This window comes from Plodia interpunctella, chromosome 3, assembly GCF_027563975.2.
Source record: "Plodia interpunctella isolate USDA-ARS_2022_Savannah chromosome 3, ilPloInte3.2, whole genome shotgun sequence".
NCBI lineage: Eukaryota > Metazoa > Arthropoda > Insecta > Lepidoptera > Pyralidae > Plodia > Plodia interpunctella.
In genome coordinates, this window is record NC_071296.1 from 4,784,824 (window position 1) to 4,800,506 (window position 15,683).

Below are 15,683 nucleotides of genomic sequence, written 5' to 3' on the forward strand. Positions count from 1 at the left end.
TTTATCTATTTCAATTTTCAAACGAGATGAAAAGACGACATCAAAAATATAGCTGGAGCAACTGGATCCAAACTGCTCAGAATAAGGAAAGGTAAGGAACAGAAATAGGCCATTTTAGAAATTTCATCAAAATTTAACCTAGCGTTTTAGCCGAGAAAACATGAGTGATTGACTTTTCTAATACTAGAGAGAGGGAGGCAACAATACCTGTAACGCGTCCATGTCTCTCTTCTCATCCCTCGCCTGCGCCTGCCACAGGAAGTCGAGCCTGGCCGTCCACTCGGTCTGCCGCGCGTGCAGCAGCACTGCCAACGCTAGCGCCAGCGTCCACGCGCACGCCACGTATGCTGACCCCACCATGCCAGGTCTGGAGACGTTCATCTTATATATTTTAGACTCGCTTAGAGGCCCAATTTTGGTTTAAACATATATTTTGTTGCCCGACGGAAATCCATATATGGCTTACTTTTTTTGTACGAGATAAAAATAATCTCTTTCTCTCTCTATGTCGGTCGCATCCGGGGCTGTGACGCCACGAAGCCCGGGTTCAGCATAAAAAATAAACCTCAATTTTTTAAAGATTTGGCTTGGTAATGCTATTGTTACCTTACGTCTGATAAAACCTCATCATTTGTTTCTACTTATTTTAGTTCGACCTTTCATGGGGTCAGCACTAAAATATTACGTAGTGTTTAACTTTAAAATCACGGCTTTTAATGGGTTATAATATATCCATGGTAAATACAGTACTCACTCAGTCATAAGATCGTAGCAGTCGAACAGCGCCTTATGCCACGCCAATATCAGGGCCATGTAACCCACAGTCATGACAGCCAAGAGGATTCCTTTAACCAATATCGGCAGTCGCAGAAACACGGCCACGGCGAGCATACTGAGGCAACACCCTAATGTGATGTATATAGGGACAGGGCATGCTCTATGGTCGTCGCTGTTCCATAGAGCAGCCGCAATGTCGCCATTCATAAGCCGGACATCGCTCATGGTGAAGTTTTCTGTTAGGTTCTGGCATAAATCTATTCTTCGACATGTTACCTGAAAGTGTTACATTATTGTTTAAAATTAATATTTTTTTTAAATTTGAGATTTACCCCCATATGATCATTATTAAATTCTTTATTGTGATAGGAACGAAATATATAATCACTCAATAAGTACCTACGTAAATAGTAGGTAGTTTTTATATTATCAATGACTCATATAACAACGAAAATTATGAGTTAGTATACATTAAATATTTTTTTTTACACAGATGCATGGTCTTCATTTGATTATTTTGCATACCCATAGTCGGTAAAACATATACTCATGATTTTTCCAAATATTTTTTCTATCTAAATAAAATATACTTACAACATTGACTTGTCCGACAGCATATCCTAACACAATAGTAAACGTTGTTATCGCGTTTCTCAAAGCGAAAGGCCTGGAGACATCGCAGGGGATGAGGCGCAGTCTCGCGGCTAGCGTGAGAGCCAGCACCGCGGCGGACCACGCGAAGGCTGTGACGAACAGGATCAGCAGGATGTAGGTCCGGGGCAGGATGACCGCCTGGAGAGCCCCCGCGGCCGCTAGGGCTCCCAGCGCTGCCCCCAGCGACCCCGCCCAGCCGCCGTCTGTTGATGCTCGGTACTGGAACATTGAAAAAGTAATTCAACCAAACAGTTTACATATAATTAGTATGTTCCATATATATGATTAGGCGTGTGTTTCGGCCTACAATAGGACCAGTCCATATGCTCCCTTGAATGTCGCAGTCAAGTCGACTACTAAGAGACACTAGACAGGTATGGAACAATCATTAGTAGCCAATATTAGTACTAGACAGATAATAGTAGCAGACTTTTATTTTTTTAAGTTCTCACTAGATGGCACTAAGTGTAGCATTTCAAATTGTTTTGATACATAAACATAGGAACCTGCGGAGATGAAAGGAGAAAGTATGCTCCACAGTTAACCACTTTTTAAGCAAGCTGAAATGTAATATATAGGAAACATCAAATACATACCTGCTCCTCCTTGCCTCTGTCTTTAAAGCAGAGTGTCAAAAGATGGACATGTGTGGCTTTCTCCCGATGCACGGAGCGCGCGTCTATCGCCTGCGCCAGGTACTTGTTCACGCGGTTGGTGGGCTGGTGGTACACAGACGAGTGACGCTTTTTCAGAGGCCGCTTAAACTTCTCTGTTACTTTATTCTGTGAAAACATTACCGCAACGGTCAACGCTACTCTCCAAGCTGCGCTATCTTCCACAGATAACTAACAATGGAATGTTTTGGACACAGAAGGTATTTAGGGCACGATTAGAAACGGCGATAGGAGATTGAGAGACTCGGGGCATACAAGGTCCACCGCATGCGGACTCCATGCTCAACCAAATAGTTCCAACTGACCTTAGAAACAAAAAGTCCGGTCTCCGAAGCAGCATCACATTATTAGAATTGATAAATTATAAAGTACAGAAATCTTTAGCTCAACATTGGATGAAAATTGTATGTATCAGCAATACTGGAGCAAAGAAGTTAGTATAAATCAAATCAACAGAAGTAGTTCTTATAACTAATTCAGTGTTTGTGATTGATTATTTCACCAATATTGGTACCATCTAAATATAAGGTTAAAACAAACGTGAAATAATCAAACATAAATAAAAGTTTGAATTAAATAGTATTGCAGGTGTTTCATGCAGTTAGTCCAGGCAAAGGTACCATGCCATGCTCGAGTGCGGAGGTAGCTAGCCAGGGTAAAGAGTGAAACACAGTTTGGTGCGTTCGGCTTTATTCAAATAAATTTAAGACAATATGAGTAAGATATCATAACAATTTTGAAAAAAAATTGGCCTAAGAATGTGTCAGTGAATGGTTTCGAGTGCTCACGCCGTTTAGTCCTCACACCTGGTCAAATAGTGACATAGGTGCGATTTTTTTCGCAAGGTGGTCCACATACGACTGAGATAAGTACCACCTACAAATTATAGGGAATATTAAGTGTGTTGCCCGGTGAACAGTGGAAAACAATAATACACATGAACAACATTGTCTGCGCTTACTGTTTCAGCGGCTATTTGTAGAGGAACTAATGTCCAAGGGCGGAACATCTGAAAAACAACGAGCAGACGCCTCATGTTAGTTGCTGGTGTATTTCAGTCTTCCACGAGATCTTGGAGGGAAACAGAACATTCACGAAGATTTTTCCAAAGAACTCTTCATATAATGCGCACAGAGGTTATTTATTGATTGAAACTAAGCGACCGCATTACGGGGATATTTATAAAATAACGTCAAAAATTTCCATAAATTAAAATTCGGTGATCATCAATATCACATTTTAATGATAGATGCCTATCTAGATAAGTTATAATATTTTCTTATTACACGTGAAAAGATAAAACTTTAAAAACTAAAGTGAAGTAACAGTAACAGTGAAAGCTTAAAACCAGCAACTAAAATGATAGTAATTTATGAAAAGGGGGAAGTAATTTTGTGCTGATTTGTGCTCACACAAATAAAAATACAACGCTTGCCAACATCGATATCAGAAATATATTACTGCCTTTGATAGATACGTGAAAAAAAAATACTCCGTGAATGAATCGTAATCTGTGGAACTTGTGAAGGATTTAAAACCAAGATCGACAATTAAATAATGAACAGTAATTTAGTGCGAAGCAAAAACTGATTAAAGTTTATCTGGCAAAATGATTTCAATATAACTCACAAGCTTCAATGCACACCTCAATATAAAGGAAGCAGCAAAGATTTAGTTCGAAAACCACCACTCAAAAACCAATATATCTACTAATAAGTACCATAAGCGGAGTTATATGCAACACATCGCTTCAGATGCGTTCCATGTACAAATCTTCAAAGCAGAAACCATATCTGCTGTGGCTATAGGAACCTGGTTTCAAGTGTTCTGAATACCATGTTCTATCAGCATTGCAGACAGGAGCGTAGGAAAATATTTCCGATCAATAAAACTGTAAATAGTTAATATATAATCGTACGCTCCATAAAGTAACGCACAAAGTACTAATTTGTCTGTGCAGTGTTACGCAGGCATCTAGGTGTACCTAAATGTACCCAGCAGAACTATCGGCTACTCTATCGACTAGACTATCGATTGGATGTGATCTGTGAAGTACTGCTAAGCGATACGCTCTCGGCGTAACAGGAGCACAGATAAAAAAGCGTTTGCGTTGTATGATACTGTTCCAGTTTACGGAATATCGGTGGCGTAATATACATAAGATCTTTCCAAAAATTAATTTACTACACTCATCATTGTCACTACATAGCGTATCGCAAACGAACGAGTTTCTTGAACTTTTCTTCTTGTGATAATATACCAATCAGGATCAGAAGAAAAATTTTCAAACCAAAATGAGCATTATCATTGCGTTGAATGTGATATCTAATGTATCGATGATTTTGTTAATTCAGCAAATTAAATTCCGCGATACACCATCGTTAGACCGTAAGCTGAAATATGTGCTAGGGTGTGTCGTGTCGACCGTGGGATGTGTGCGGAGAGCGTGGTGCTGCATGACGGCGTCGAAGGTGTGGTGGTGCGGGGCGGTGGCGGGGCAAGCGGGCAGCGGCGGGGGGGCGGGGCCCTCTAGCGCGGCGCTCACGTCTTCCGCACGCAGCGACGCCAGCCGCAGCGCCTCGGCCGAGCCCGGCTCGGCGTGCAGCGCCCGCCGCAAGTCCAGCACCTGCACCAACCAGACAGTAGCGTACCTTACTGCCACACCCGCTGTTACAGGCTCTATTGCATTGCGCTGTTCACTTCAAGGTACAACTTTATTTTATAAATATCTTTATGTTTTATCTAAAGTTATTGGGCTTGTACGTTAGCATGAGAGGTAATGAAACATTGTGGAGGGAAAAGACAAAGATAAGGCAAATTATGATTATTTGTTCCAAATGTTTTATTGATGTCTGCATGATGAAAGATGAGCTCACATACTATCTAGGTTCCAGCTGACGGGCACAAACACTAAGGGAAAATCAGTGACAGTGATTCATGAAAAAATTATAAGGAGGTTTACCCAGCAGTGGGACGTGCTGTATTTTATAATTCTTTATTCAAATTTATTTAAGAAAAGTTTAAATAAAGTTTTTTTTAAGGCCTATTTTCGCCTCACTTCAACGTATGATGACAAAATTGTCTTCAAACTATAAATGCGAGCGCGTAACATCTGCGATTGACATTTATGCGGTTCGCTTCATGACGTCAATACGAAAATATAAATGAACGAACGATTTAATTGTTATGGATGGTATGATTGCGTACTAGATGATTAATGCATAGCGGCCGTTTTATTCAAATATCCACAATAGCTTCAATGGCAAAAGGACAGTCTTTATTAAATTAATTAATATGCAATGGAACCTGCAACCTTCGCGCTTCAGACTTCCCTGAACACTACAAGGGTACAAAAATAATACTTTCTACACAATTTTTTTTCTTACAGTTTATGTACACAAAATTTACATGTAGAAAAAACATTTTTATTTAAAATTATAAAGAAAATGAAAATCGTAAGGCAAAATTAAGCAAATAGAACTTACCTTTGAAGAAAAAACAGTCCAATTGAGAATTCACTGTAGAATTATCTGAAGAAAAAACAAAGCTGTGGGCATAGACTTCGTACTGTTTAGCCATGGCCACAGTAAGGCGGGATGCTTCGTGAGACGTCGAAAGTGTAGATATCAAAGATTAATTAAAAAGCAATCACGGCAATATCTCTTAACTATAACAATAATATGCATCGGAAACCGCTCATATAAAAGGTTAACAAGGTGGGTTTCGTCGCAAGTTGGTGAAGTGGAAATCACTCGATGACACATTTTCATCAGAGTTATTAGTCCGTGAACAAGTACCTTCCTGGCTGCGTTAGCCTTGAGTTCCTGCGGCGAGGCGGCCATATTGGAAAAAGGCACATCCACGTTGAATTTAATCGAGTGCAGTAACTGGACCACTACGTTGGAGACGTTTTTGAAGGATAGCTTCCGACGCGATGAACCGAGGCCTACTCCAGTTGATAGACACATCTGGAAACATAATACAAATATGCTTGTAGATACTTAATTAAGACACAGTACCGTATATAGTCAACTTTGTATACATACAAATCTGTGTAATATTAGTATGAATTAACAAATATTTCATTAGTAGTGGTTAGAAAAATAGACTTTGAAATAATAATAATGCCTTACTTTTCGCCGCCTGGGCGGTGGAATGATGAAGTAGGTCTGCACAGAATGATCCCGTAGGTAAGCATTGCGGTTGGCGCCGTGGCCCGGTTCCACCTCATATGCGCCGCCCAGGCATTCCAGAGTAGCCTGAGTTATATGCACTCGACTGTAATAAAATTAATCGAAGTAAATATTAAGTATTTGTACTATACTTATTTGATCCCATCTCAGATTCACGTAGTAAAAATTTATGACTATGAAAACTTTAATTTATAATTAATCTGATTTAGCTAATTTTAAACATAGTTTGAGAAACATTTAACCTCAGTAATTTATTATGTAGCCCATGATATAATTTTCATGTGTACCTACATAAATAGATAAATAAATAAAAAGTCTACATCTAACGTAATTAAGAGTACGATGTCAAATCACTAAATCATATCAACCGAGACAGTTGTGTGCGTTTTTATTTTCCCTAAATTACAGCGACAATGACCTTGCTCTTAAATTAACCCTGAGCTAAGAACGGCCATGATGATGCATGGAACATTTTAAATTTATGAGTAGGAGAGACTTTATGTTCTGACATTTTTTTCTACAAGTAGCTATCATACATCTAAATAACCTGACCGTGGATCTTATTGTCTAAACGATTTCCATGCAAACGTCACTAAACATAAAGAAACATTTGGATAGGTATTTAAATAAATCATTGCATAACATGTCCCAGTATTTAGGGACGGGCGTAAAATGTACGTTATCGGTATAGTCCTCTGTCTTACACACATTAATTTCCACTCCCAACATTGTATAGAATATCGAAACCAAATGCTTACCCTGGCTCTCCGCCCGCCTCCATGTTGTTGGCGAGCGTGACGTCATTGGACCACACGTCGTACTGCCACTTCCTGAGGCCGAGCACTCCGCACAGCACCCGCCCCGTGTGGATACCCACGCGCATATTCAGCTGCACATCCGTTGCTTCCACCACAGACCTGCAGACGAATGTAATTGTACTTTTATCTAATTCAGGAATCAATCGTTTTTGATCTGATTATTCTGAGCCATTATTTATCTCCATTATGTATCTCAATGTAAACAACTGGAAAGACAAGTATATATCCCAGTAAAGCAGGTATATTATAGCTCTCTAATGCTATGTATTGTTGAAAATATTTTTTTATTATCCAGAACATAAAAGTTTAACATTGCCGAGAAAATAAAATTAATAACTAAAAACTCTCACAAAGGGTTTATGGAAGACAATAATGTCATTTTATGAACTGTTTACACAATACCTTCAGGAACAAACATTTGTGTTATTATTTTTAACTTCTTCATCTGAGATGAAATATTACACTTAGTACAGATGCTATTAACAACATCACAAGTGAATTTAGTTGGTAATTCTGAGAAGATCCAAAACAGACCTAGACATTAATGAAGGCAACACACTGAGAAAATCTAGCTGTATATAAACAACATTGAATTGAAAAACCCACGCGTGAATAGTATTTACTATTTACTAAAGCTCTGCCGCGTACTAGAACCAATTAATTGGTCAATCTATCATTGTATTTACAAATGAATGAGAAAACACATTAAAATAAACTATCCGGTCGTGAGAATGTTTTAGATTTCCATTCTCAAGATTTATTAGTTAACATCAGCAACCGTTGTGATGTGAAAAATTAGAAGTAGAAATAAAAGATAAATCTATTTAAAAGCCAAAATAACGACTTGCTAACAAGTTAGGCATCTGTTTCTTTATCTTAGTTCGAGTGATAAATGTTTTAAGATCGTAGACAATGCGTCTTAACTGGATTAACGCTAAAATATATTCACACATTTTATCATGAATGAATCACAATAAATACAATATTTTATGATTAAATTGTTAGCGTATTTACATGTACTCTGAACAATTTTTAGTAGTACTGTATTCGTAAAGAGTATAGAATCAAAAATTGTTGAAACGATTATGATCAGAAAAACTAAGTATACTCAAACAAATTATAGATTCTCGTAATGACCACTAAGATAAATGTAGTTAGTTTAGTCTGAGCTGCACAAAAGCATTTAGTAACTCTAAATTGTTTATTTACTAATAAACTAAAATAATTTGAGCCTTTTTTAATGTTATTATTAGCAGGCACCAGCAGGCAAGCATAATAAGTTGGGGACAGACCGGCGACGCACATTTCTGCCAATCACTTTACGAGCTGACGAAGTTCGGGTAGGGCAATTAAAACCATGATGGAGGGAAAAGATAAGGAGTTGATTGGGAAGCGAAGCCCTTAAAAAACATTATGCAACTTAGGTCCATCAACTGAAATTGTAAATGATTTCAGTGATGTCTTTATAGATATGATGGGAATAGTTACAGTACAGAAAATACAGAAATAGCAATTACCTAACCTACTCGCTAGGAACAGCATATTTATTGATTCGTTAATACCTACAATTAATACAATGTTATTGACACACTTTGCTTTGTATATTTTGCTTACATCCCGTTCTCGCAGGAATTTAGGAAATTTCCTCTGCCTTCAAAATATGTACTTAATGAACTCCTCCAATCCAAATTGGATAATAAGTCGATTTATCATAATCTACATAGTTAATTAATGAACTTTCTAGTTACACGTCAAATTTATAGTTACATATTTGAGTACTTTTAATTTTCTAACCTCGATAATGTTTTGCGTAAGTATAATCAATTAGAGTGCCTGTTGCTAATGCATGTATTTCCTAGAAACCCTTCCCCATGACTCAGTAACACAGACCTAGTGTGCATTCGCTATTTGAAGTTGCGACGTGAATGTACACAAATACGTATCAATATTTAATGACTTTTAAAGATGGCGTGACAAGGTTGAAATGATAAACGATGTCAAAAAGATTTTTTGCTATTTTAAATTAGCAGAATAATTTAACAGTTCGAATCATTACATTGCATTTTTCATTTATTAATGCTCAGAACAAACATCAATAACTACCATCCTTACAAACTTTTCTAATTTTATTATTAGTAGGATACGACATGACAGGGTAGTTGAACATGTACGAGGAACTAGGTCGTGTATTTATTTAAAGAGTTTCACGATCCCCCGTTCCGTATTAGCAAAGTAGAGTTTTATTGCACTTGTTTATACAATGGACGTTGTCGGCGACAAATTAACCTGCTTTATTGCATTTTTACGGTTCACTTCGACATGCTAGCCAAGAGGGAAGGTCAAGTTTAATATGACAATTACATTTCATGGGCAGTTTTGTTTTGGTTACTACGAGGTACTTAAGAGCCTGAAATATTTCCTATTATTCTTATTATTATTGACTGACTTATTCAACTTTTCTCGCATATCTAATCTACTAACATTTTACTATTGATCATCGATCATTTCTATTATTTCTAATTCTTTTAAATGGGTACTTATTTTCGAAATGTAATTTATGGCTTAGGTAAGCGTTAATTAAAATACTTTCATTGTTGTTTAAATTTCGAACTAATCTTCTGATTTGATTCTACTGAATCAGAATTACGTCTACATTATCTAAACGTAATAAATATTTACAAGTAACTAGCAGTAGGTAATTACTGGCATAAATTAACCACAAAAGGTCGAATTAACTCTAAATCAAGCGATTCATTATAATTTAGTATTTTTTCCGCGAACAATAAATATGACAAATTGGGCAATTTTCATGAATTAAGCAAGTAAATAAACAGTCCCCTGAGCTTCTCTACAAAAACATTATTTAAGCCAAGCGAATACTAAAATTGTTTCATATTTTTATAACTTTCAATTTAGCAAAAAGATATTTAAGCTGTCAATTTAAAATGTCTACTAATCTTTCCCATATTATAGCAGTGATCTGTCGTTAAAAACGTCAAAAATTCAAAGATAATGACATACATCATATAACAATGGTATAAAACTACAATCCATGACCATAATACAATTATCGATAAATTCTCGATTGTCAATTGGCAAACAATTTAATTGGATCGGATGCCGCCGAACTAGGCCAGTAGTGTGTATTATCCGGAAATTCCAGGGCAGCCTGGACCCAGTAACTGATTAGTATCGAAATGCTAACAAGTTTAATCGATTTATTTACTCGTCACTGGTTAGGTTAGGTTAGTTATTCCTAGTAGGTAATTGAAGAAAAATATAAACATTTTCTTCAATTACCTACTAGGAATCGCTACATATTGATTTAAATAAGCCTTGAGAGTTAAGTGAGTGTAGGGATACTTTGTTTTTTGCTAAGGAGACAATAGATAAAACGTTAATTTCAAGACACTTAAATATATTATAATAAGTAATATTTTTGCCTTTTTTTACTCTTAAATTAAGGACTCTGATTGCAAATTGCCTATGGTTTAAAATAACCCAGTAAAGTATTGTGTGCGAATAACAAACAATATTTATGTTTGCATGTTTTTATCCTTCACGAGATAAACACTGCCAGAGGCTGTTCGAATACTTACACAAAGGTTAACCTTATAGTATGCGTTGAGCTTATAGACACAAATCAAGAACTGCTTACATGGCCGGTCACACCAAAGAAAATATTATTTCAGCCGAATAGTCTAACATTTCTTCATCTTTTTGGAAAATCCTTTGTGCATTTTGTATACAACGTTGTAGTACCTACTCCCGAAGCAAATTGAATAAAACAATCTGTGCCAAGTTAGCGTAGGCAGATGAGAAGTTAATCCGAGGACGCCTAACGCAATTATTATATGTTAATTTGCCTTTGTTATTACTGCGCCCGAGTTAATGAAATTGCGAAATGTCAATACCTTACCGCAATAACGGAAGGGAAACTGATTAGTGTTCGACACTTTGTTCTCATTGTCTATGCTAATCAGGATCCAGTGTTATCTTACGAGGAAGAGATCTCATTAACATAATGAAAAAAAAAAACACTGCTGCAAGTTGCTGCACTTATGAAAATAGGCGAGAATAGTAGGGCTATTTGGTAGAACCGGACCTTTTAGAATTAATTTTGTCATGCAAATTTTATTAAACATATATTTTTTTGTAGAAATCGCTTAATAAAACACATTTTCTTTTTTTTTTGTAAGATTTCCGTAACACTTTCAGTTAAAAAATTTAAAGAAATTACTGCATTCATTATTATTTTAGCAATGGCGATCAAATTGATTGCGGCGAAAGAGCTATTTATTTCAAAGTTCATAGATCCAATACAATGTCAAAGAGTCCTAATAAACGCGAGAAGAAAATTAATGGTTATTCAGGGCAACACCCATATTACCCGGGACGTCAACCTTTGTTTAATTTGTCTACGGTATAGTTTCCCCGGGCCAGTCGACACATGTCGTTCTCGGGGCTCGAATACGAAATTACGTGGGTCACTTGTTCCCGGGAAGGATCACTTGTTTTCCGAGGCACCCCAGGGTCTAGTGATTCTTTGAACTCGCCTCTGTTTGTCTTGTGACTTACCGATACATGATCGGAAATTTCAAGTTGGTATATTTGAGAAAATTTCGGCGTAAATTTTTTATCCCATATTATGTACTTAGTTTAGATATAGTATCACGTATTTTTTCTCTTCCGGGGTATATAGAACCAAATGTTGCGATAATGGAAGGGCTCGTTTAGCTGAATAGTTACATAACGAATAGATCTTTTATATATATATTTTTTTTAGGTATAAGAGAATAAATAAAACAGTGGACAAGTAAAGTCACACAGACATCGCTGCAATGCAACAAATGCAATGCGAGGTTGAAATGTTGGCATGCCACCGTGTGATCATAAATTATACCGAAAACACCGCATGGTCTTGAGAAATTCTGTGTAAAGAGAATCGCTAAATTTGTCAAAAATAAACGTTCAGCAGTTGGGAAGCAGTAAAATTAAATCAAACTTTGAGATTTAATGCGTTGTTTTCGATAACAAATATTTTTTTTAACTTGAGACATAATTTATTCTAATTAAACCTGATATAATGATCATTCTTACGGTTGTGTCGTAATTAAACTATAAATACGGACTTGGTGATTAATGATTGCTTATGAGTTATAAAGTCGACTATCCCCAGTCCTAGTATCTGCAATTACGATCAAAAATATTTTACTATGATGTATTCATGGTAATTTTAATGGAAGGTTCAAATAATATATGAATAATTTAAAAACTGGTAAAAAAATTCACCTTTTTTCGACATTTTATTATACTGAAGTTGAATCAAATGACTATGAAATGTCCTCAATATTTATATGCCGTATGTGAAACCAATACATCCGCTATTGGTTTTCACGGCTACACGCGGAATTGCCGCAAAATGTCGCCGACTGTTTGTTTTTCTCCCATATAGGCTGCACGGCTGTGGCATCGTGCCTGTGCATCAATGAACTGAATGCCAACTGTGTTTACACAGATCTTATGCAACGTCTATTTATAAACAGTTTTATTTGCGTCCCAATAATAGTTCTCCCAGATTAAAGTCACACGGAACCAATAACATCATTTTACCTATTAGTGGCTGTTTACGAAAATACATTATTTAAAGATGTAATTCGGGTCAAGATCGAAACGATCAGTATGTGGTATAATTATTTGTATTTCGAATGACAGTTTATTTGCGTTGACAGCTATCCGTGGTGATATCAACGAATAAACTAAAAAAGTAAAAAGTTTTATTACTCATTTACAGTTCTACGATGTTAACTGATCAAACAAAGTACATATTCAAAGCATATTTACTCGGTATATTGTAGTTCAAAAATGTAGCCATGTTGTTTTTGTTTGAGATAGATATTTAAACAAAACACATATTAATACTTATTGACGCTGCGCGGTGCCTCTCCGTCGCGGATAGATTGACCAAAAGCTTAACTCCTTCCGATTAGTGGGAATAACTACCGAAAGTGTAAATGAATAATAATTGCTGTTGTATTAAATAATAAAACTTATCCCCATAACAGAATGGTCATTAGCACAGAGAAGCTCATCATTCATCATAAATGTTTCTACTAATCACACTCACATTACTCACAACACTACAGCACAACTGGCTGAGAAATAATGCTTAAATCTACTAATTATCATTTTTACATGTGGGTTATTAATGTTTTAGTTATGTTAAAACTAGACGCGTAAATAAAAGTATTATTTGTGAGATATATATATACATATGTCTCACAAACCTTCTAATAGGATACTCTGTTTTAAGCTTGTACATATATAAAATACGTGGTTGTGGCGTCGTCTGCGGTTGTCAGCTGGTGTTAACTGTCATTTATTTTCCACACTGGCGGCACCGCTATAATGAAAATGTAAATGGGAATATCTCGTTACAGGGACTTCATAGTGAATTGTGCTTATCTATTCCATGTGATTTGCACCTAACATATACATAAGTGCGTGCATATGATTTTATCCGGAATTTGAGACTATTAAAACTGATCGAAGCTATTCTAATGACTATAGCTCAGGTTAGTCTAAGTATCTAGCCATTAGATGAAAAGAACGCTCAAGCTGTGTCCTTACGTTTTGTTTAATTTATATTTTTAGTTTCATCTATTGTGATCTTCGTGGAAAGGAGCATCTTTATATAATATAGACACGTGTGATCGGCAGTCGGCGAAGCGTGTCATGCTCATGTTATCTAAGTAAACTCATCAAAGGACTAAATATACTCGTTTGATCGCAAGCTCCTGGGTGGCCTTCCTCGCTGAAGGTCGGGCCTCAGCAGGAATGTGAACAACGGAGCCTTGTCAAGTGTGATAATCAATAGGTTACTGATGTGTATCAGTTAAAATGCATTTTTGAATTCAAATTCTCATTTAGACTTAAAAGTCAACATTCATAAAGATCTATGACATTTATTTCAAATGTACTGAATGTTCAACTATACTATAACTTAGATAAGAAAACACATCAAGCAAGTAAATACTGAAATCAGACTTGAGTCTTTTAGAAATCGAAATAGAAAATGATGATACAAACAACATTAGACCCCGATTGCCAACCACCGTCCTAATAAATCGATACAAATTTTCTAACTCATTTATTCCGCCGGGTTCATTCAACGGTAAAATACTTTAACACGAAAATGTTATCCCGAAAATTGTGTGCACCAACCAACATATAATAAACATATTGCTCACTGTTTTGTTAAGAAGACAAGTTAAGCCAATGACTCAAAGGTAAGTAAATTAATGTTAAGTATATACATACAGCTTGATATAACAGAGTTGGTCATCAAAACCGTCATGCATTGTAAATGAAGGTATTTAAAATTCTGTTTTATTCTCTATGTCTAGTGACAATTAAACAAGAATATGTCACAGATAGTTTAAATGGAAGGTAAACCTTACGTCTAGAAGCTAATTAATTCAGAACAGAGATTGAAATCGTTAAAATTAGAACTCCACGAATTCCACAAACCCTTGTTCCAAATAAAGTGGTGGGACTTAAAGAATAATAATGTGCCTTTTTGTTCTTTACCACATATTGCAACGTCCGAGTTTTGATCAGTTTTAAGATAATGAGAAGATATGTTAACATCATTCGAGCAAGACAAGGACAGTCTAATTATCGAAATCAAAACTTGGAGACCTTATACTCGTATATATATTATATATTTAAATTCTTCATACTTAGCATTATGAAACGACCACAGATGGGTAGAATTTCATTATACATCAACTAAAACACAAGCATAGACATAAATTTCAAGGTATATAGACCCAAAATACTAGTAGAGTTGGCAGGTGGGCTAGGATCAAGGTATTAGCTGGCTGTATGCTGGCTGGCTTCTATAACTGTCGGTATTCCGACACGGGTCTGGGGGCTGTGATGCGAACAATACCCTTATTAAGAAGATGAGCAAATTGCCTTGTTTGCTAGGCCCCACAACCCTAGATAACTTTATAGTAACAGAGTATGTAGATTGTAATTTATTTCATAAAGCTTCCTAAAGGATATATCCACTGTAAAAAAAGTGTTCTGAAAATATTTACTATTACTTATGTTTGCGTAAAGTGAAGACTACAATGTATAATGTATTTGAAACACATGTAAGTTAAGAAGTAAACTAAATAAATGAATGTGTCTGCTGTTATTCTCACTCATTCTTACCCATCTTTATTTTATAATGTCAAATCAATACATGTATTAAACCATCTAAACAAAATGTATTTTTTTTGTATTTGAAGTTTGACGTATATTTCACTTGATACGGCAGCTTAGTAACGTCGATAATACGCATATTATAGATAACAGCTACATAAAGTACTGGTATTTTATATTCAAAAACATTTATAACAATATTTATTTTACGATTTAGACTATCGATTCAAAATTATTTTAAGAAAAAATGTACCTTTTTAAAGTCAGTGTCCCAATTGTTTTATTTTAATTAACAGCAAGAATAAAATTTAATTCTACTAAATAGTACTAATGAGGACTTGAGAGGAAATATT

At 35.9% G+C, this 15,683-nt stretch overlaps 1 protein-coding gene across 10 annotated transcripts in view; it reads right to left on the reverse strand.

Moving 5' to 3' along the window:
* rut (rutabaga) overlaps positions 1–15,683 on the reverse strand; it is a 57,259-nt gene that overhangs the window by 7,771 nt on the left and 33,805 nt on the right. For 2 of the 10 annotated variants that reach the window (XM_053769013.1, XM_053769004.1), the window contains exons 9-17: positions 7,057–7,215; positions 6,239–6,383; positions 5,903–6,073; positions 4,531–4,731; positions 3,067–3,114; positions 2,028–2,213; positions 1,372–1,650; positions 755–1,053; positions 208–367 (exon numbers count right to left, since the gene is read on the reverse strand). In XM_053769013.1, the coding sequence (XP_053624988.1) occupies positions 208–367; positions 755–1,053; positions 1,372–1,650; positions 2,028–2,213; positions 3,067–3,114; positions 4,531–4,731; positions 5,903–6,073; positions 6,239–6,383; positions 7,057–7,215 (1,648 nt within the window). The remainder of the gene's footprint in view (positions 1–207; positions 368–754; positions 1,054–1,371; positions 1,651–2,027; positions 2,214–3,066; positions 3,115–4,530; positions 4,732–5,902; positions 6,074–6,238; positions 6,384–7,056; positions 7,216–15,683) is intronic. The other 8 variants (XM_053769017.1, XM_053769016.1, XM_053769021.1 and 5 more) reach the window with 7 other exon arrangements.